Here is a 21,029-nt window from a genome sequence, read left to right as displayed (position 1 = left end):
GCTTCTTGAAGTTTAAGAAAAACAATGCCAGGAAAGAGCTGGGTCAGAATAACCACACAGTAAGCTGAGATGAGATCCACAGCCAATGTGATACAGAGGGGGGAAAACCAAACTTGGGGGAGAGTAGAAACATCATCACCCCTTTCAAAATCAAGAAGCTATAAGCTTAGCTCAGCAGACTTCACTCTAATGGTCGCAATGATTATCTTCAAAATATAGGACATATCTAAAGCACCTGGACCCTTCAACAGGAGCTTCTATTGAGCTCAGGATGGAGATAACATAAAAGCTTAATGACAACAAATTATATTTTAAGTCTTAACTACTCCATTGTTAACCATTTTACTAGAAACAGCAAGCTAAGGTGTTTATCTGCTGCTAGTGACTTCTCCCCTGGGTGAACTTCAATTAAATCTCTTCAAGCATGGGGGAAGAATGTCAAATTTAACTCTCTCCACATCCTAAATCTTCTCAAACTGGAAGAAGAGTTGCATTTCCAGAAAGGCTGAGTAGTCACAACAGGATATTAGGTTTGTGGGGCTGTAAAACACAAGAGGTCAGAGCAGAGCGGCCTCATTAACCAAAAGTACGGAAGACCATGTTTGTCCTTCTCAGTTGGAGAAGTGATAAAGGCAGATTTCAGAAACCAACTCTTAAACTCACTAGCTACAAAGGAAGTGTAAATTAGCTTTACCCTTCACCAAAAGGGACCCAAAGTGCCCTCCCCTCCTATCACAGCTGTGTATGAGTAGGTATGCAGACAGTTACTGGTGAGCTGCTGACAAGTCACTCCTCAGCTTACTGTGCAACAAGTAGGATGCCTACAGCAACAGGCTCAGGCTGGGTTTGGATGTTAGTATTAGGCAATTGTGCCAGAGGAAGGATAATCTGCTTGGTATATTCTGCATTTAAGAGAGGATGGAGGAACAACATTTCACAGCACATAAACCAGACACCCCACACCCTCTAGCTGGCTAGCTTCTAGGTTTTCTTGGAAACTGGGGGAAATTGTAGAAACAAAACCAAGTATCAAAGTGGCAGGTGGGAGACCAGGTAGAGAAAGAACTTGGGAGTAGGACAGAGGTTTTTGAGAAGAAGATTAGCAGTATTTACCTATTGCATATGACCAAGGCCTCTCTCCTGCTTTGCAGCTTTTCCTCTCCAGAGCTCAGAGCCATGACTGAAAGGATGTAGGAAAGATTTTAAAAGCTTTCTAGAAGGTGCTCAGAACTTCTATGAATAGCTGTATGCCAAGTTAAAAGCACAGTCTAACTTACTGTTTTAGCTTCTGGATGAGCCTTTAACAAGAATTAGGAACGGAGATGTTTTAAGTGCTGTCACCTAAAATGTGCTAAGCTCCCCACAGGGCAGTTTAGGAGGTTTTTGTCTGTAAAATTTAGCCTGGCATAACTGAAGGCAAGTTCTCCCATAATAAGCTAACAGATAGTGGTGAATGACCTTCTTACCTCTTACAAAACCACGTCAGCTCAAACAAGCGGGACCTAATAGCTTAAATTCTCCACCGACCCAGAAGGAAACCGCGAGCGCTGATTCCACCCCAGCCTCCACCAAACGCCTGTGTTTCCCTGTTCTGACTCAATCCCCGCCATCCAGTTCGGCGATGCTCTTAGCCACTGTCGGCTAACAAGGCTGGGCAGCGGGTGAGAACAGGGACCTGGGGAGGGGGCACGGCCTGAAGTGCCGCCGGGGGTTCCGTGCCGCCCCGGGGAGGCTGCAGCCGCGCCTCTGCCCAGCAGGTGGTGCCAGGAGCGCTCACTGCCGAGGGATGCTGCCTCGGCAGACCCACCGCAGGAGCCCCGCGGCTGCCAATCGTTAAGGGAAGCTGAATGGAAACGGAACGAAGAAACCAACTACAGTTCGTATGCATCGCACACATCTCTTAATTTCTCTCCACGATTTCAGGAAAAGGCTGGGTTTCTTCCTCCCAGGCTTCCTTCCTCATTAGTGCTACAACCTTGACTTACAGAAGCTGTGAACCTTTAATTATATCAAATATTCTTAAAACCATACTCTCCCCCGACTTTCAAGGCCATTAGAATAGCACATTAAAATGTGTTTTGATAAAGATGACTTAATTGAAAGATAGTGATTAATGTGACCGAAAGGGCTAAACCCTTCATCTCTCCCACGTGGATTACAGATGACTATCTTCCTTAAAACTGGTGCATTAAAATTACATTCCTACTGGACTGCAGTGCTTCTGTGTACAGGAACAAAATGTTTGTAGAATACAATTCATCAGCTGTGACCACTGAAGGCAGGGAGATCCATCAGGGACTGGGAGGGCAGCACAGGCTGAAGCACAGGCAAGTCCTCGTCCTTCCACTGACCTGCTGAAGGAACTTGGGCTACACAGTCACCTCATCGATACTCCGATCCAGCCTCTCATGCTGCTGGGACTGCAAACTCTGCAAGATGGGGACAGCCTTCTACAAAGCGCAAGTACAGTGACATTCTCATTTCCAGTGAGAAGTTATAAACAAGGCCGTGGAGAGAACTGTTGGAAAATGGCAAGCATCTGCAGGAACTGCATCACAAGATCAGAATTTTGATGTTTTAACATTTGTACTGACACGCAAATAATATGTATAGTTCTCTTTGTATGATGTACATATAGAACCTAGCAAAAAGGAAGCCTAAAACAGGCTTCTTGTGCGTGTTTGGAGGCTTCAACTATAGCTCAGTCCCACAGATGAGAAAGCTAGCAACCCTCTTTTAAGACCACAAAGTCAGCTATTGACTGACAGAAGTAAAAGAGCACTTTTCTGTCCTTCCTGTCACAGAGAGGTATAGAGACACCTTCACTTTTTAGAGAGGCCTCTGCTTGCTTGTGTGGCTTTTGCTTTACCTATTAAACTGTCTTTATCTCAACCCACAAGCTTTCTCACTTTCACTCTGCCGACTCTCTCCCCCATCCCACCAGGGTGGAGTGAGCGAGTGGCTGTGTGGTGCTCAGCTGCTGGCTGGGGCAAAGCCACAACAGTCCTTGTTGGTGCCCAACATAGGGCTCGCAGGGTTTGAGATAATGATAGGTTTGATTGCAATGTGCTAGATTGGATTTATAGCTGTTATTGCTGTTTAGCTATTAGTTGTCAGGTTCCTGCGCTTGCCATGGAGCTTGCTTGCCTTATTAAGAGTCTAGCGCTCGTTAGTGGCTGCTTTCTGTGTTCCCTGCTCACAGTACCGCCGCACTGCTGATCATCTCACTGTGCCGTGCCTGAGAACATTCTGATAACAGCGATGGCGATGTGCCTGGGCTGGCAGCTGGCCAGGGCATCGCTGCTGCTTCCGTGCAGCTGGATGGGGCAGGCTGGAACTCCAGTGTGAGTTCAAGTTGAAGGGGATGTGACCTGTGGACAAGTCCGAGGCGGAGCAGAGGCAAGGGAGGAGTTCATTCCAGGGTCAAAGCCCATGGTCTGCCCAAAGGGACAAGGGGTGGAGATTACAGTGGAAATACCTGTAAATTGTTGTAACCCATGATCTGAGTTGCATGTTATGGGAATTAATACATCAGGAACCACCTGAAGCACTGGAGGACCAGCCTTACAAGAAGCGATGCAAATGCAGCAGTGACATGCCCTGGGCTGGTTTGGGTGCCCAGTAATTCCGTGCATCACATCACCTCTTCTCTCCTGAGTGACCACCATAACAGATGGAGCCCAAAGTCATGGGCTAAATGAACTCAGCAGACATAACAGGGGTTAAATGAAAACCATCAGGGATGGCCGAATACCCACCTGCCCATGGGAAGTGGTCAATTAATTCTGTGTCTTGCTTTGTTTGTGTGTGTGGCTTTCACTTCATTTATTAAACTGTCTTTACCCCAACCCACAAGTTTTCTCACTTTCACTCTTCCGATTCTCTCCCCCATCCCATTGTTGACGGGGGGTGTGAGCAAGCGGCTGCACAGGGCTGAGCTGCTGGCTGAGGCATAACCAAGTCAAGAGGGCAAGCACTTCCATTTTGCTTATGGTTTGGGTTTTCATGATATCAGCTCTGAAGCAGCTTAAGATTTAGCTGAGTGACAGGTTGGGCTTTTTCTTCTCTTATTCTTGTTTTCAGTTTTTTTTCTCTTAACAATTTAGAAATTATTCGAGCTGCTTTTGATCAATTCAGCTTTGGTGCCCAGATCTGCAGGAACAATACCTGTTTCTGCTCACATAGGCCGAGTCTGCAAACAGGGTTGGGGAGCAGCGACCACAAAGCGATTCAGCGCCAGCGACTAACAACTTTTCACACTAGTCCTGTCAGTCAGTTGCAACCAGCATAAATCACCAAGCCAGATCAAATCATCTCCAGTCTCTCACCTCCCAGTCTCCCACTACTTTAGCAGCCCCCAAAACAACTGCCCGACAGAGAGGCTTTCAAACCTGTCCTGTTCCCCCCCACTGCACCAGGACACGGGGTGTCCAACTAACCATACAGCATTAAAGACATGTTCCATTAGCATGTCAAGGTCAGAAAGTACCACAAAAGTCAGCGTCTTATCTTCTCAATTTTATTTGGAAAGCTTACACTAAGCTTCTGTGCATAAATTTTCTGTGAGACTGTAAAGCCCGGTGCCAAAGGGGATACTGCTTCACCCCATGTGCTTCTGGACCTGGCAGTTCCAAATGGTACCTGGCACTGGGATTTCATTCTTTCCCGCAGGATATGACTAGCATGGTGCTCGCAGCAGCTAGGCAAATATTCTCCAGTTAAAGCACCATTCTGGAAATAATGGTTAAGACAATCACTTCTGCTAACAACTGCACTAAACGTAATAGTGACACAGTGAAACCAGATGACAACACGGTAGGCCAGCGCAGATAAAAGTCTGGCTCTTTGACTTAGCCTTTTCCTCACACTCCCTCTTCCACCGTCATTTCATCTTCAACGCAGAAGGGGCAGACAGGGCTCTAGGCAAAGGCAGCATCCAAACACCGCGTGAGCCATCCCTGCTGAAGACATTTTTGCACAGCACACTGCTAGAAGAGCCAGTGAATGCTGGTATTTTGCCTACAGCTGGCACTTCGGTTTTGTGACTGCTACTAGCAGTATACGGCTTTATAGAAATTATTTCTGACCTAATGTGCATGTTGTCTCGTTTGGTTTTTGGGGGGTTTTTGGGTTGGTTTTTTTTTAACTTGCCCTGAGCGGAAGCTCAGAATGAAACCAGTTTAATGGAATGATTTTACTGCGTGTAGATTTTGTCACAAGTATTGCTTACAGTATTACAAAACTCGCTCTCTTCAAAGCACAGCTGGGATCTAAATTAAGCCTAGAGAAAATAGCTAGAACTCTGCCAGCCAGTAAAGTGATGGTATTATTCTCTTATACTGGGCTTCACTGACATACAGATATACCCAATGGGCACTGAAAACCAGTGTAGAGAGTTAGTGAGATTTGACTGTTTCATAATAAAATTTATCGCTTCTATTTATTATTTTCCCAGAGAAGAAACTGAGATGAGAACAGGAAAACATGACGTGGAAGAGCACATTTTTTCATAGACCATGTTTCTATTATGATTTCAAGAAGAAAAGCAATTCAAGTAGCAGAGAGGGAATATAAGAATATCCAAATGCAGAACTCTGATTTCTCTTCTATTTCAAGGATTAAATTACCATATTGCCAGCACCAAGAGTTCAGAAGAAAAGGGGAATCTGAACCGTAGAATCTCAAATACGCAATTCCTTCTGCAAATATGCAAAAAATAAGACGACACTCTTTGGTTGTAGCATGGCTTCCAGAGAGCCAGTAAACAAGAGCACACTACACTTGCAAAATAAAGCACCCAAGAGCCAGTAAATGCCAAAAATAAGGTAACCCACATAACCTTAATCCAGAACCCATGGGCATACGCATTGCGGTACCACTGTCAGTTTACAAGATAGCATTCTTTTTAATATCAACCTGCCTTGCTCAGCACACAAAACAGGCTGGGCTCATTTCAAAAGCAGTAATTCAATATCTTTGTTGTTTGGTGATCCAGGCCTTGTCCCCCTGCATGCTTTTCTAATCCTGTTCTGAAGGCAGAAGAGTCAATAAGGAAGGAAGTGTTTTGATCATACTCTTTGCTACAGTATTCAGGTAATCTCTTAAACATTTATTAGAATATATTTTCAAAAAAACCTGTTATGTGGTGCTGGTTTTGCTAATGGACCATACAGAGTAAAGAATAAATGAGTATTAATTTGAAGTGCTCGTAACTTGCTCAGCTGATGAACATGAGAGCATTCAACATACTTGGTATGCTTTACAGTATGTGAAGTCTAGTTTCCACCTGACACCATCAGGAGCAGTAGCTCCTCTTCATTTCCACAAATCAGCTCACAGACTATTATTGCCACCTCTGAAGAGCTGGGTTTAAGTGATTTGCCCGTTGTCACACTCCTGTGGCAAATGTAGGGATAGAACTTTACTCTCTTACGCTGTTCAATTGTTGCACACACACTTCCATTTCACTACCGGCCATTCCCCAACTCATTCACTCATTCTCTGAGATGCAGCCCCTTTTTTGGCACAGAAATATTGCTCAGACAGATTTTCAAAGCATTTCTGTATTTGGCTGGAATTTCTAAATACATGGCAGCATAGCTCCAGTAAGAAAGCTGTATGGCCAGTAATCTCTGGCATGTTCAGCACAAAAACAAGAGTCTTACCCCATGGATGTGACACAGTTGCTGTGTTCCAGCAAAGCAGATAAAATACTCCCTAGCACTGCCAGATTTCCTGCGCACATACCCCCATTGCTTTCTGAGGAATCCAGGAGAGAAAGAAGACAGTCTTACTTATAATATGTTCTCCACAGTGAAATGGAGGTCTTGGTTTCTGCAGGGATAGAGTTAGTTTTCTTTCTAGCAGCTGGTGTAGCGATATGCTTTCAATTTAGGATGAGAATAATGCTGATAACACACTCATGTTTTAGTTGTTGCCAAGCAGTCAAGGGTTTTTCAGCTTCTCATACTGGCCTGAGAAGGGGGAGGGGATGTGTGTCCAAAGAAGCTGGGAGGGTACACAGCTAGGATAGCTGACCAAAACTGTCTAGAGGGATATTCCATACCATATGATGTCATACTCCATATATAACGGCTGGCCTGGGAGGTGGGGCAGCTCAGGGTCTTGTGGATTATTGACTTTGGGGGGTGAGAAACTCTGCTGTTCATCACTTGTATTCCCCCCCCCCCCCCCATTTTGTCCTATTGTCTTTATCTCAACCAATGGTTGTTCTTTTGTTTTCCATTTTCAATTCTCTCCCCCATCCTACTGGGAGGGTGGAGCGAGCCAACAACTGTGGTTGTTTTTATCTACCAGACGGGTTAAACCACAACCTCCCATACTAACATGTCAATTCACCCTCAAAACCCATTTTTCTCTGCCTCAATGTGCAGTGTCTCATCAAGACCTCTGAGGCTAGCAGCGTATAAAGACCCCAAGGAATATTCTTGGCTATTCATGATCTCTTGCTGGAATACCACAGATACACTGCACTGCGCACACCCAAGCGAGAACAGCTGAAGGGGAGTGAGCACCACTGGGGCACGGAGCCCAGGGTACCGCAACTGTTCTCAACGCCAAACCTCTGGGGTTGTGGGCAGGGATTTTCCAGACACTTCATCTCGGCCCTTCTCCTTTACCAGCTTAACCAACCCTCACCAGCATAACAGACCCTCTCAAGACCTTGAAGGCTGCTTCGCCCATCCAAGCCACAAACTATACGGGGGGTCCGGCTCCTTCACCTGCCTTTCAGGGCAAAGTGCTGAGGCCACTGACAGGCATTAGCACAGGCTCAACTTTTATCATCTTGAACCAAGAGTTACCACCCTTCCCCCCTGAGGTAAACCCCCTCACTAGAGGGACGAGCCCCCCGCTAGCTTGGGTGCTCTGGGCCTCCTCAGACACACCAAGAGCGCTGCCAGAGGGGCACAGGGGAAGAACTCGCTGCCGCAGCCGCTGAGGGCGAAGGCTTAAGCCCAGCCTCAGCGCCAAGACCGCGCAGCCAGCGGCCCCCGCACTACACAGCTGAGAAGAGCGGGGAGCAGCCACCCTCAGCGCTAAATGGTGCGCTCTACCATCAGCCAGGGCACCTTCCCGCCCCCAGCGCCGAAGCCGCCCAACCCAGCCACGTCTCCGTCAGACGCCGTCGCTGCCGCGCTGATAAAGGGTGGGCGGGGCCAGGACGCGACCCTTCCCACTCCGATTGGCCGAATCAGTCGTCAACTGAGTCCAGCGAAGCTCCGCCCCCTCACCGCTCCCTCCTGAATGTACAATGCGGGAAGGGAAACGGTGCAGCAGTCCCTCACGATCTGATTGGCCAAAGGGAAACGCCACTCAAGTTAAGACTCCGCCCCCCCGAGTTACGGCTTCTCAGCTGACCGGTCAGCCCCGTGACAGGGCGGGGGTGGGTTTGACTAGCGAGTGGTCAGTTCCGCCAGTCACTCCTGCCGAGTCCCGCCCAGCCGCCCTGAACCTCACCTGCTGATTGGTTGCGACGGTTGTCCGTCAGCGCTCCCCAGTGGGCGGGGCGCGTGGGGTTCTCTGGCCGACGGTAAGGCCCGGTGTTTGTCTCTCCAGCGGCGTCTTGCTCCGCGGCGGAGATGGGGCGGTGTGAAGGGGCTGCTTGGGCCCTGGAGGTGGCGGTGCTGATGGTATCGGCGTGTCTGACCGGTGAGCGAGCGGGGTCGAGCCGGCGCGGCGCGGCGCTGGCCTGGCGGGTCGCTGCGGGGGCGGGGGAAGGGAGGGCCCCGCGCGCCGCGGCGAGCCCGGCCGCAGGGGTGGGAAAGGGAGCGCGCGAGCCGTGACGGGGGCTGAGGCGCCTGGGAAGGCGCCAGCCGCGGGCAGCCCCGGGGCTGCCCCCAGCCGCGGGCAGCGCTTCGCGGGCCTCCGTGTGCCCGCCAGCTTCAGGACTGAGCGGTGGGAGCGGGGCGGGGGGGTGGGGAGGCTGCCGGCGCGCCGGCTATAGCGCTCCTCCAGCGCTCCCCGCCCTGCCCGGCGCTCCTGCAGCCTGCCGGGAGACTGCCCTCTCCGCCTGGAGCGGTTTCTAGGTGGACGTCGCCTTGCTGCGTTGTAGGAACGCTCGTGTTTTGCCCGGCTGCCGTTGGGAGATTTCCCGGCCTTCCTCGCGAGTCAGACTCGTCGCCTGCCCTGAAGGCCCGTTAGTAGCGTTCCCTCAGCCTGCCTTAGTTCTGCGGCGCAGGCTCTCGGGGGCATTGGAGACCCAGAGTTCTCCGGAGGTGCAAGTTGAGTGAAGTCGAAGCGTTAAGTGCGTTGTAGGTGGGTGGGTAACAGTGTACAGGGTGAGTCGCATCTGGGCACTTGCTCTCCAAACCTGTGTGGCCCGGTGAGGGGCTGTGGTTCTAGCAGGCCTGAGGAGGAGGCTCGTGGTCCCAAGTTCAAATTCAGTTTTGCCCATTAAGACCTTGAACAAGTCCAGCAAGACAGATCTGGGTGAAAAGGGTAGTGCTCTAACTTTATTCGCCTAAAACAGCTTGTCCTGAGTAGGCTACCTTCTCCTAAATAGCCTTGGGGAGAGCAGCATATGAAATCCTGCAGGCCAAGCAGCAGTATGTGTAGCAACGTTGTAAATTCATTCCTGAGCAAATTGGGCTCGAAACGTTCATGTCCTTCAAAACGCGGTTTGATACACCGTTAAAATTGATCGTTAGGCCATCCAGTGACCATATATAAATTTAAATCAGAAACTGCTTGAATCTGCTACATGTGCATCTCTTCATTTGGACTGTGTTCTTCCTCTTGCTGCCCTTCACTGACCTGCATCACAGTACTTTGTTCCTTTAGTATGTTTACCATAATGTAGCTCAGGTTTACTGTCAACATTTGTATGCGTGATCATGATCTAGACTTTAAAACAGCATCTTCAAGGTCAAATTGGCTAAGTTAATGTTAGGGAAGATTATAACTGAGCAACAAATCAGTTTAGTATTGCACTATTTTTTGTGAATGGCCTTTAGATTTGCAGATGCTCTGGAAAACTATTTTATGTAGCTGCTTGGATGGTAACTAATTTTCAGTGATCATATGAGTGCTTTTTTTTTAAGGCGTTTATTTTATTCATGTAATTTTGGAGTATGTAGTCAGAATGATTATATAATTAGAGCTTAAATTTAGATGCTCTGCAAATATTTATTGTTCTCCTACTTGTTTTTCTTCAGTCTTATGTTAGTTTTCTGGTAGGAATGCAGGCAGACCTCTCATTGTGGGGGATAGTCTGAAGTTTTGCATTTTGCATGTTACTGTTTATAAACATCAGATGCAGTTTAAAATTTATTTAGAGAAATGTTTATGCACAGTGTTGCAGTTATGCTTAAGTGACTTTAAAATAGGAAGCTAGACTGAAATAAGTCCATATCTTATTTCATGGAGTCTTCTCTGCCTTTATGACACCATAAATTACTGTAATGAAAGTTACTGTCATCATAATATAGATTAGAAATGCTTTTAGTGAATTTTGCCATTCAAGGTAGTGGGGGAAAGAGGACTTAGAAATGAATGAAAACCCAACATGAGAGGTATTGCAGATTGTGGCTTCACACAGCTTGGGTCCAGTACTGCATCTGAGGAAGAAAAACATCTCACAACATCATGTGGTTGAGGAGGCAGAGCAGAGACACCGGAGCTGTTCTGCAGAAGCCAGATCGTTCCTGGCGGTGCTGTGTTTAAGCCAGCGCTGGCAGACTCCGCTGATCCTCCTGGCCTTGGGTTCGGTGGCTCAGGCAGTTGCCTGTGTGAAAAGAGGTGTTATGCCAGGCAGTCCTGGAAGCAAGCAGAGCCCTGTTGGTGCATAGCTGCTTGTGAGCTAATGGGATTTTAGAGTCTGCCTGGCTCTACTCAGAGTTAGCGTTACCAGGTCTGAACTGTAACACTACTCTCAACCCGCTAGTGAGCACGCAGAAGCGCACTGTGCTGCTGCTTGACCAATTGTCCTGCGTTCGTTCATGTGGATTTGTCTGTGCTTAGTCATTGCTGTGTAGAAACATGATCTTGTGTTCCAGAGCATTAAAATGATCGGTTCTCCTGACTTGTGTTCATGCATAAACTGGTAGGTGTGAGAACAGTGAGGAATAAGGAATCTTACATATGCTCTTTTTTTCTGTGATGTGAGGGCAAAACTGTAAGAACCCTTGACAGCTTTTTTTGTTTGTTTTTAGGTGTATGCGGGGATGAATTTAGCATCTTACGATCACCTCAGTCAGTTATTTTCCGAGATGGAAGCTGGCCCATTCCTGGCGAGCGGATCCCAGATGTAGCTGCATTATCCATGGGCTTTTCTGTTGAAGAAGTACGTTTCGGGTCTTGATTTTTGAAATGCCTCTAAAACTACAGACCTGGTCAAATAACATGCAAATCTTCCTGTCACGGGCTGGAATATATAAAGTAGGATCCTGTTTGTCTGGAGGAATGCATGACTCGTGGGAGCGTGGTTTCCAGGCATAGAGCTGTATCGGTCACATGAGCAGCAGAAGGCTCTGCTAAGCTGGCTAGTTTGAATCATCAGCTACAGAGGGAAGCAAGCCTCCTGTGCAGTCTTTACTGTGATGGTTCCTTTTGAGACCAAACAACGTGCTGTATCCCCCCCCATCCACAGTCTTGTACTGAGAATCTGTGGAAACTGCTGTCGCTTGCCTGTGAGATATCCTCAGGGCTCAGTTCTTGGGTGCTCTGAAGGCTGTGAGGAATAGCTTGGCTAGGCAGATGTTTTGCCAGGTCAGCAGGCTTGTGTTCCTAGTTAATATGAAGAAATAAACTGAATAGTCAGGAAGCAATCCAAAGGCTTGAAAACCTAATTTGTGGTAGTGTTTTCCAAATTGGGTTTTTAAACATCACTAAAGCTATGTTCAAAATGAAGTACATGAGTAGGAGCCCTTTGATTGATTGCATCTTGCCTACTGAATTTTTTACTGGGCTTCAGAAGGGGATGAGTGGCAGCTGAAGCAGTATGGGAAAGCTTAATAGCCAGGTGTCTCTAGAAGCACCAGCATGCAGCCAGGTGTTCAGTGCTACACACTGGGATATTCCCCACACTGCTGGTGATGGAGGCCGATTCCCATCTCTTCCTTACTGCAACTAAGCAAGACGTCTGATAAATCTGGTTTGAGTGCAGGTCTGTTGAGTCCCTGTTGTGGGATTTGTCTGAAAATAGCTTGCTGCCAAATAATTATGGGTTTTTTTGTCATTAAACTGGTAACAGAAATTCTTATGAGTAGTATTTCCAAGAAGTGTATTTTGATTGTTTTACCATCCGTTGGATTGTTTTTCTTGGTGTTTGGTGCATTGCATGTAAAGACACCCAGAATTAGATTAACTTAATTAGATTAATTACATTTAAAAAATATTAAAAATTCAGCATACACTGATTAAATACAGACTATATGATATTTCGTATTTAATGATAGAAAATTACTTGATATATCCAGTATGTGTAATGCTGTCCCAGTGTTGACTTTGCTATGAAGCTACTGGCAGCTTTTAAACTAACAGTTTCCTCATGGTTAACTTGAGACAGCATTATTCACAATAAAAACATTCTAGTATTAACTTAATTCCCCATGAAATTTCCAATAGGCTGTCCTGTGCACAGATAGTAAGTTATTTTGTTGTAATGGTGGGGGAGGGCTCCTCTCTTTTGCCCTGTGAAATGCAAGGTGGATTGTTGGGTTTTTTTTTTACTATTTTGTCACAGGACCTTCCCTGGCCTGGGCTTGGAGTGGGTGATCTGTTTCACAGACCACGAGCTACGGTGCTGGTAACAGTGAAAGGAGTCGACAAGCTGGCGTTGCCTACGAAGGGGATTTCTTACCCTATTGAGAATGTGAGTATCCATGTTTGGAACTGTCACACAATTTCTGTGACTCTTGTGATCTCGTGAGATGTATGTGACTCTACTGTAGTCCTTGATGTTCGCTTATTTTTTTCTTCACTTGAGGTTTGCATATCTCCCTAGAATCAGGCTGCATAGTTAAATACTCCGACCTGTTCAAGATGAGAGGCCTTTAAGCTCACACAGAGCCTCCTGTATTGGAGGTAACTTGTTTGACCGAAGCATGTTCTCCTTGAAAGGCATCTAGTTTTAATCTGTTTGTGCCAAAAGGCAGAGAATCCATTGCTTCCCACGTTGGCTTATTGATGTGTAGGCCAAATTAACTTCTTTTGCTTCAGTTGAGTGTGTGTAACAGCATTTTATATGAAGCTGATTCTTTGATGTATCCCTGTATTTTCCTTGAGTTCTCGACTCTGCAGTACAGTGTGCTTTGAGACACCATTCAGTTGTATGGTGTCCAGAAGAAAGCAACAAACATTACATTTACCTGTTGCTGTCTCTCTTTGTTGAGACTCTCTTTTCTCACACTTGTCACAGCATCAAAGAATCATTTGGGTTGGAAGGGACCCTTTTGAAAGAATCTGCTCCAGCCCTCTGATCAAGCAGGGTCAGCTAAAGCAGGGTGTCTAGGACTGTGTCCAGTTGAACATCTCCACAGATGGAGACTCCACAACCTCTCTGGCCAACATGTGCTGGTATTTGACCACCATTACATTAAAAAACCAAAACCCTCTGTTCCTGTGTTCAGATAGAATTTCCTGTTTCTAAATGTATGCCCATTGCCTCTACTCCTGTAGTAGGATTTTGACCATACACCTCTTAACAGGAGCACAGTAATTTAGAAGATGCTGGTAACTGCAGTGCCTGCTCACTTCTCTGTAATAAATGAATTGTCTGCTTTAAGCCATTTTGCTGTGATATTGGATAGGTTCTTCATGTTGTTTGAACACTACGAACCCACAAACCCTTTTCAAATAAGTTATTTTTCAGGTCATTTCTAGTTAGCTAACTCTGCGTCTAGCCACCTTGGAAAACTTTGCTTTGCCTCAGTTTACCATGCATTTTGGCTCTGTGTGACTACTGTGCTTCTGTTAAGGAGTGTTTGTTGTTTATCATTTCATTATTTTGGTCAAACTGTGGACTCAGCACCAGCAGTGTTGAATAGTTTTTTGTTTAATGTATTCCACACCCCAAGATAAGGCCTATGAAGTTACTTTTACAGCTATTAGACAGTCTTTTAATCTATTGCAAAATATCAGCGTTTAATTGGAATGTTACGTGGTTTTATATTGAACTCTGGTCAGATTCAGCTTAATGCAGATCTGCTTTCACATCAGCTTTCAACCACAGCTCACTAATTCAGGCACAGTTACATACTGTCATTCCTGAAGTGGTACCTCGACCAAAAATGATTTAGGATTGTCTGTACCTGTCTCTGTAGGGATTGCAAATGTGTGGAAACCTTAAATCTACTTGACACCATCAGTCATATTTGCACTTGTAGCTTTGATAAAGTTCTGATGTGAACAAATGTATATTTTCTTTGTTTCTCATTATTAGGAATTAATATTTGTAGGCTTTAATTGTTTCAGTTAACTGCTGTGATGGTTTCAAACGAGCTGCCCCAAATGGGTGCTGGTGAAGTACTGATTCTCCAATAATAAAGAAATTACTAAAATTTATTAGAAAGAAATATGTGTTTGCACTTTAACTAGTGAACAGAAATGTGCCACTCTGCTTTCTTTTAAAAAAGAAACCTGAAAATAAGTGTTTCGAAAAAACAGCAGTTTTATTAGTTTGCCAGTAATGACACTTCACTGTGCTAGGATTTCTTTTATTCTTAGTAATGTTTTTATATGGTTCTTTTCTACGGTGTTTCAGCAGTCGATCTTTCTACTGTTATATTTCCAGTCATCAGTTTTCTGTGGTTCATAACTTCCCTTTTGCACTGAGATTGGTTTCCCCTTTTCTATTGCTTCTGTATTTGTTGCTCTAGCTTTAGTGATAGACAAGGCTAGACTCTTAGGATAACCAAGCCTCTTAATTACATGGCTGTGGCCCCTTGGAGTTCTTAAAACTGTATTCTGTCCCCCATATATACAAATAAATTACCTGTTTGTAGATACAGAGCTGATTTGTTTCTTTGTTTCTTTTGGTTTTATTTTGCACATTGGCTCCTATTGTTTGTTGTTTTCACTTTGGAAACATTCATACTCTTTGCTCAAAAAAAAGTTTGTCCTGTTTTTCCAGACTTCTGCAGTTAAGCATATGCTATTTGTTTATACCGTTGGGCCCTGTTTTACCCAAAAATCTAACTAGACTTTGTCTTCCAGGCTGTTCCTTTCAGTCTTGACAGTGTTGCGAATGCTATTCACACTTTGTTCTCTGAGGAAACTCCTGTGGTCTTGCAGCTGGCCCCCAGTGAGGAAGTGAGTATTGCTTCACTTCTGAGTCTGGATGTTCTACATAGTAAACCTCTTTACATATGTGTGGCTGGAGCAAACTCAGCTGATGATATGAAATGTTTTGCATTGGAGAGAGATTGCAAGTATGATTGATGATTAATGTGTGACTGGAAAAGCTAAAACCTGACCTCTCTTGTTACTGAACGATGGCTGTTCCTGCAGAGGGTGTACATGGTGGGCAAGGCAAACTCCGTGTTTGAAGATCTTTCTGTCACACTGCGCCAGCTGCGAAACCGCTTGTTCCAGGACAACTCCATCCTCAGCTCCCTTCCTCTGAACTCCCTCAGCAGAAACAACGAGGTAAAAAACTTTAGTCAGTGGGAGTGTTTATATTTTTTTTCTCCCTAATGTTCTTAGTTAGTTTGTGCTTTTCCTTTTTTTCTTCCTTTGTTTTGCCTAAGAGACCCTGCTCTAATTTTTTCTAACTGAACTTAGATTTAAGTGTGGGGGTTTTTTGGGGGTGGTGGGTTTTTTTACTTATTTGTAAGTAATTTTTGAAAGAGTGATTTTCTTCTAGTGTGTTCTGATGCCGTGACAAACATAACTTACTGTAAAATACTGAGACTTGCAGGAAAATGAGACTTCCTTAACTTTGGTTGCATTGGAGGAAACACCTGTCTCTCTCTTTCTGCCTTCTCCCCCAGGTTGACTTGCTTTTTCTGTCAGAACTACAAGTCCTGCATGATATTGCAAGCTTGGTAAGGTTTTTTGAAACACTTTTCCCATCTTATGTCTCAAAGTTCAGAGATCTTAATTAAGGGTAGAGAAGGCATAGCCAGGATGCTTGGCAGCCACTGATACATATTCAAGTGTGTCATCAGTTGGTGCATCATTTAAACAATAGTGCGTTCACAAGCTATTTGTATCAGCCTTGACATTGGTAGAAGAAAATGAGAACCTTAATAATCTGTAGGTTTTTTTATGTTGTGCTGGTGAGAATGGGGAGTTCTGAGCTGCTATTTCTCCATACCTAAAGACACAGGGGGTAGTCAATGAAGAATTTGCCAGGGATTTATTTATATATTTTGTTACTTGAGAAGTGTAATGGTAGTTAAGTTCTTTGTCCTGTCCACTATTTTACTTCAAAATATCACCATAACAGTTTATCTGAAAAGACTGGGATGATTTTTGTAGCGTGAATAGTGGTTGCAAAACAAATGTTCCAATGAAGGGATGAGCTTTTAATTCTAATCTTTTTAAGCAAAAAGGTTCTAATGATCTTTTTACTAAGAAGCTGCTGTCTTGTTGCTGGGGTTTAGGGTTTGATTTGATTTGGGATTTTTGGTGTTGGATCTTTTGTGTGTGTGTGTGTCCCTTAAGCTGCAGCCTAAAAGTGAAATAAACAGTCGTGAAAAACTCAAAAGTTCACATTAGGTGAAGGACTGGTGGAGAGAAACAGGACTCTTGAGAAATGAGGTAGAAGAAACTGGTTTTGTCTTGCAGACTAGAAATGCTGTAGTTAAAATAGATGGCAAGATAGGAAGAAATTAAGTCCCCTGCTTCGAGACTGTTCTCTTGTGCTGGTAAATGTCACTGCTGTAGCTTCACACCTGTAGAAGTGCAAAAATATCACTACTCTCCTTTGAGATAATTTTTATGATATTGGTTTGATTGTAATGACTGTGGGATGTTAGTCTTTAAATAAACTACTTTTGTACATGGACAACAGCAAGGCAGAAGTTGCAACCAGTTTTGCAAGGTGCAGCTTCAGTGAAGGGAATAGTAGTATCCAAGCATTGTAGTTGTGTATCTTTTCCCTCCGAGTTTTATTTTCATGACAGTTCCAGAAGAAGGGTTCTGATGTGAGTAAGTGTACTGTTTCTTTCTAGTAGAGCTCTGTGTTACATGTATATAACCTCATGTTAAGAATAGATGCTGCATGATGATCATCTTTCTTCTGTAGAATAAGAAAATAAATAATTGTGGGCACCTTGTAGTTAAGTTGGGAAGGAATTCCACTTGCTCATGATCAGGGACTATGACTTTGGAAAGTGAGGCTGGATTAGTCCCAGCAAACTGATTTTGTGAAGTGTGTTTTTAAAGTAACCCCTGTAATAAGTGTCTCTCTTCTGCCCTCACTGGTGTGCCGAAGCTGTCTCGACACAAGCACTTAGCCAAAGATCACTCTCCAGACCTGTATTCGCTGGAACTGGCTGGTTTGGAAGAAGTTGGAAAACGATATGGGGAAGACTCTCAGCAGTTCAAGGACGCTTCTCAAATTCTTGCAGACTCTTTGCAAAAGGTATCTTTTCTGTCTAATGATCAAAACTCACAGGAATACTAAGGAAATACTTTTTTGTGTGTTAGCTACAAGAGAGTTAGTTTATTGATGATCATCTGCTTGGAATTGTCACTTTGTTAGTGATGGCTTGACTGATGTTTGTTTTCGTTGTTTGGTTTTTAAAATGCAGTTCTTATAAAATCAAATGTTACAGTTTGTCACTGTGGAAAGTGTTGACGTGATTCTACAATGTGTTTAGATATTTTGGGAAAAGGAGTGGGAATATATTGAAAACATATATGGACATGACTGAGTATGTTTGCTTTGCTAAATACATGTTTTGCATTTAAATCAACTAGTAACTTTCACAAAAACTGGCTCTCAGAAATGTGGAAACATCTTTATCCCATTATACCATTGTTAGTTTCCTCTTCCCCACAAAATTGTATAAATCTACGTTTCCAAGCCTCTAAAATAACCACAACTCATCTATTAACATGCTCAATTAAGTAATTCCTTAGCAGGTATTGCATAATCATTAGATAAAATCTGTATTAAGACTGGTCACTTTTGAGCATTTCAAAAGCATGATGAAAAATGTAAGAGCATGAATCTGCTCAGCCAAATAGCTGTTTTTGCTAAACTTCACTCTTTAACCTATTTGCAGTTAAGCAAATATATTTAAATACTAGACATATTAGCCTTTGGAACACATTAAAATGTTTGGGTTCATAATTTCCCAGTGGAAGGTCAAGAACCTAAATATTGTGTTGAAACTGACAGATGTACAGTTGGGAAACTACATGGTGATGGGCCTTTAACAAAAGGGATGAAAGACTGAGTTGTAGCCCAGAAAGCAGTTGTAAGCCACAGTCTGCTGAACAGTGGTTGAGGGGTTTTATGGAGATGTTGTAAAGCAGGTGAAAGTTGGCACTTTACACACTAAAATAGTGTAAATTTTTACAACTTTCTATAAGCTGCTTAATCGTGAAGCTGACATCTTGTGGTTTAGTACGTCTTGCTAACAAAACCCTCCTTAATTCCTGGCCACAGTGCAGGTTTTAAGTTAAATCACTTTTACTTTTCCAGTTTGCAGATGAGATGTTCAATCTGTATAGCGGGAATGCGGTAGTAGAAGTGGTGGCTGTCAAGGCATTTAATTCTCCCCTCACGAGGAAGACTCGCTCCATTCTTCAGTCTTCACAGGTAGTGGATGCACATTTTTTTGTATCTTGTTTACTAAAAGTGATCCAATCTGCATCTCTTCTTCATTTGAGCATAACTTGTTTTTTTTAAGGAAGGACTAGTATACTGACTGTGATTTGGGCATGGGTGTGATGACATCAGCTTGAAGTCTTGAACTTCACTTAATTGTGTAGTAGTTTAGGTTGACAAGGGCCTCTGGAGGTCATCTAACGCAGCCTGCTGCTCAAAGCAGAATTAATTTAGGAGTTAGATCAGGCTGCTCAGGTCCTTGTCCAGCCAGGTTTTTAAAAAGTCCATAGCTGGAAGTCCCATGACCTCTCTGGACACCTTGTTCCTAAGGCTTAACCATTTCTGCTGTGAAAGCTTCTTCCCTCTAGGTCTTGTTAGGATGTACATTTCTGCCATTTCTCCCCAGCACGATAATGTGAGCGAGTCCTGCCTCCTGGGTTGGAATAAAACTTTGCTTTTCTTGACTTGCAGCCCAGCGTGCAGTTGCCCTTTGTCACTGCAGGGGCACCCTGCTGACTCCTGTTCACCTTGTCCACCGGGACCTTCAGAGCTGCTGCCCAGCCAGTCAGTCCCCACCCTATTCTGTCCCATGGGATTATTCTGTCCCATGCTCAGGGCTTCGCGTTCCTCCTCACTGAATTTCACGAGGCTCCTGCCAGCCCATTTCCTTGGATTCCATTAATCTCAGTCATGTAATGACTTCTGTGTTTTGTGCCCTGGAACAAAACTGCCTCTCTCCTACCCAGATCGCTCCCATCCTCAGTGCAGTCGCAGTGTGGTTTGTGTGCAAGGGGACTGTAAAGCAATGCACCACTTCTTCTTCGTTGCAGAGCGAAACGGATAATCCCTATAACCTCGCCTATCCATACAACTACAACTACTCTGTAATCTTCAACATCATTCTGTGGATGATGATAGGTCTTGCTTTGGCTGTGATAGTTATCTCCTACAACCTGTGGAACATGGATCCTGGGTATGACAGCATTATTTATAGGATGACAAATCAGAAGATAAGAATGGATTGAACTACACTATTTCAGCGCAAGGAAATGAGGAAGAGTAAGGTATCCTTTAAACTGTGTGGAAAAAATACTCTGACATGGTTAATTGTGGAATTTTTTTAAAGGTGTATTTATTTCAAAGTTGTTTTTTTTTTCCCTTCTCAAGCCTATTTTAAATGTTAGTAGTCACCCCACATGGGATTTAGAAATTGAAATCTGCTTGTTTAAAAAAAAACCCAACCAAACCACACCACAAGTCCCCAAACTGATTGTTATTGAAGTCACATCATTCCATTTTTTTATATCATGTGACATGAGTTTTCGAAATGCCCTGTACTGCCTGTGGCTGTGTGCAAAACAGATCAATTGAAATTATGATAGCAACAAGCTGTTTGAAACTTTGACACTGGAAGAGTAGAAATCATAGCTAAACTGTTGTGTTGTATATTATGAACCAGTTGTAAATGTTTGATGTAAATATTTATAATGGCTATATGTAACTTCAGAGAGGATAGTTGTTATTCTTTAGTAAAATACAAAATATAGAAATATTTCTATAAGACTACGATTCTAGTGGCACAAATGGCATTTTGATCTCAAGGTGATGGCTCAGAAGTGAGCTGTAGACAGAAGGAGCCTTTACCTAGAACTATAAATATTTGGAGGTAAATAACCCTATTGTGGCTGGTCTGTACAGTGGAATGTGTAAGTACTGAAGTAGCACCAGTCGGGTCAAGGTCTAACGTCACGTGCAGTTGAAAGTTCCCATTATGATGCTTCATATTCCTTCCATTTGTGTTGATGTTACTAAAAAAAATGAATTTTTTCGATTATTAAGAGTGGACCAAGACTTGATTTAAATATGCCTGGATTATGTCCTGCTTCAACCATTCAATAAAGGAAAGAACAGTTGTTCTTGAATGCATTTATTCTTTGTGGCTTCGTAGGTATGGCTACTTCTTTTCAATATTAGCTCAGCTGAACGAGGCGCTGGCAGTGGGCCTGTGTGACAGTGGGCCTAAGTCTGTAACGATTTAGTTTTAACTCTCTCAAAAGCAAATCTTGGAAAATCACCTTGTATGGATTAATTTTCCTAAACAAAACAATGAGCGTGGTTAAAACAAGTGGTTAATCCCTGGCTTCGGTCTTGTTTAGAACTGCCTACTTTTTAGAAGCCCATTTGCTCTTGTGGTAAAAGGAATTCTTCAAGGCTGCAGCAATGTGAATGGAAAATACCTTTTTCATCTTGTTGTCCTCTAATGTGCTTAACTTTCCCTGTTGTTAGG

General features: G+C 44.0%; 1 protein-coding gene across 1 annotated transcript; it reads left to right on the top strand.

The window, feature by feature from the left end:
- The first annotated feature begins 8,569 nt into the window (after window positions 1-8,569).
- On the top strand, window positions 8,570-20,649 carry ATP6AP2 (ATPase H+ transporting accessory protein 2). Its single transcript, XM_084263452.1, has 9 exons — window positions 8,570-8,670; window positions 11,172-11,302; window positions 12,704-12,832; window positions 15,175-15,270; window positions 15,469-15,606; window positions 15,951-16,004; window positions 17,399-17,548; window positions 18,617-18,733; window positions 19,573-20,649. The coding sequence occupies exons 1-9, from the start codon at window positions 8,601-8,603 to the stop codon at window positions 19,765-19,767; spliced, it is 1,080 nt and encodes a 359-aa protein (XP_084119578.1). The 5' UTR covers window positions 8,570-8,600; the 3' UTR covers window positions 19,768-20,649.
- The last annotated feature ends 380 nt before the right edge of the window (window positions 20,650-21,029 follow it).

The sequence above is a fragment of the Gallinula chloropus genome (genome assembly GCF_964237585.1).
Source record: "Gallinula chloropus genome assembly, chromosome: 1".
Lineage (NCBI taxonomy): Eukaryota > Metazoa > Chordata > Aves > Gruiformes > Rallidae > Gallinula > Gallinula chloropus.
The sequence above is the reverse complement of the archived record's forward strand: the minus strand, read 5'-3'. Positions and strand labels throughout refer to the sequence as shown.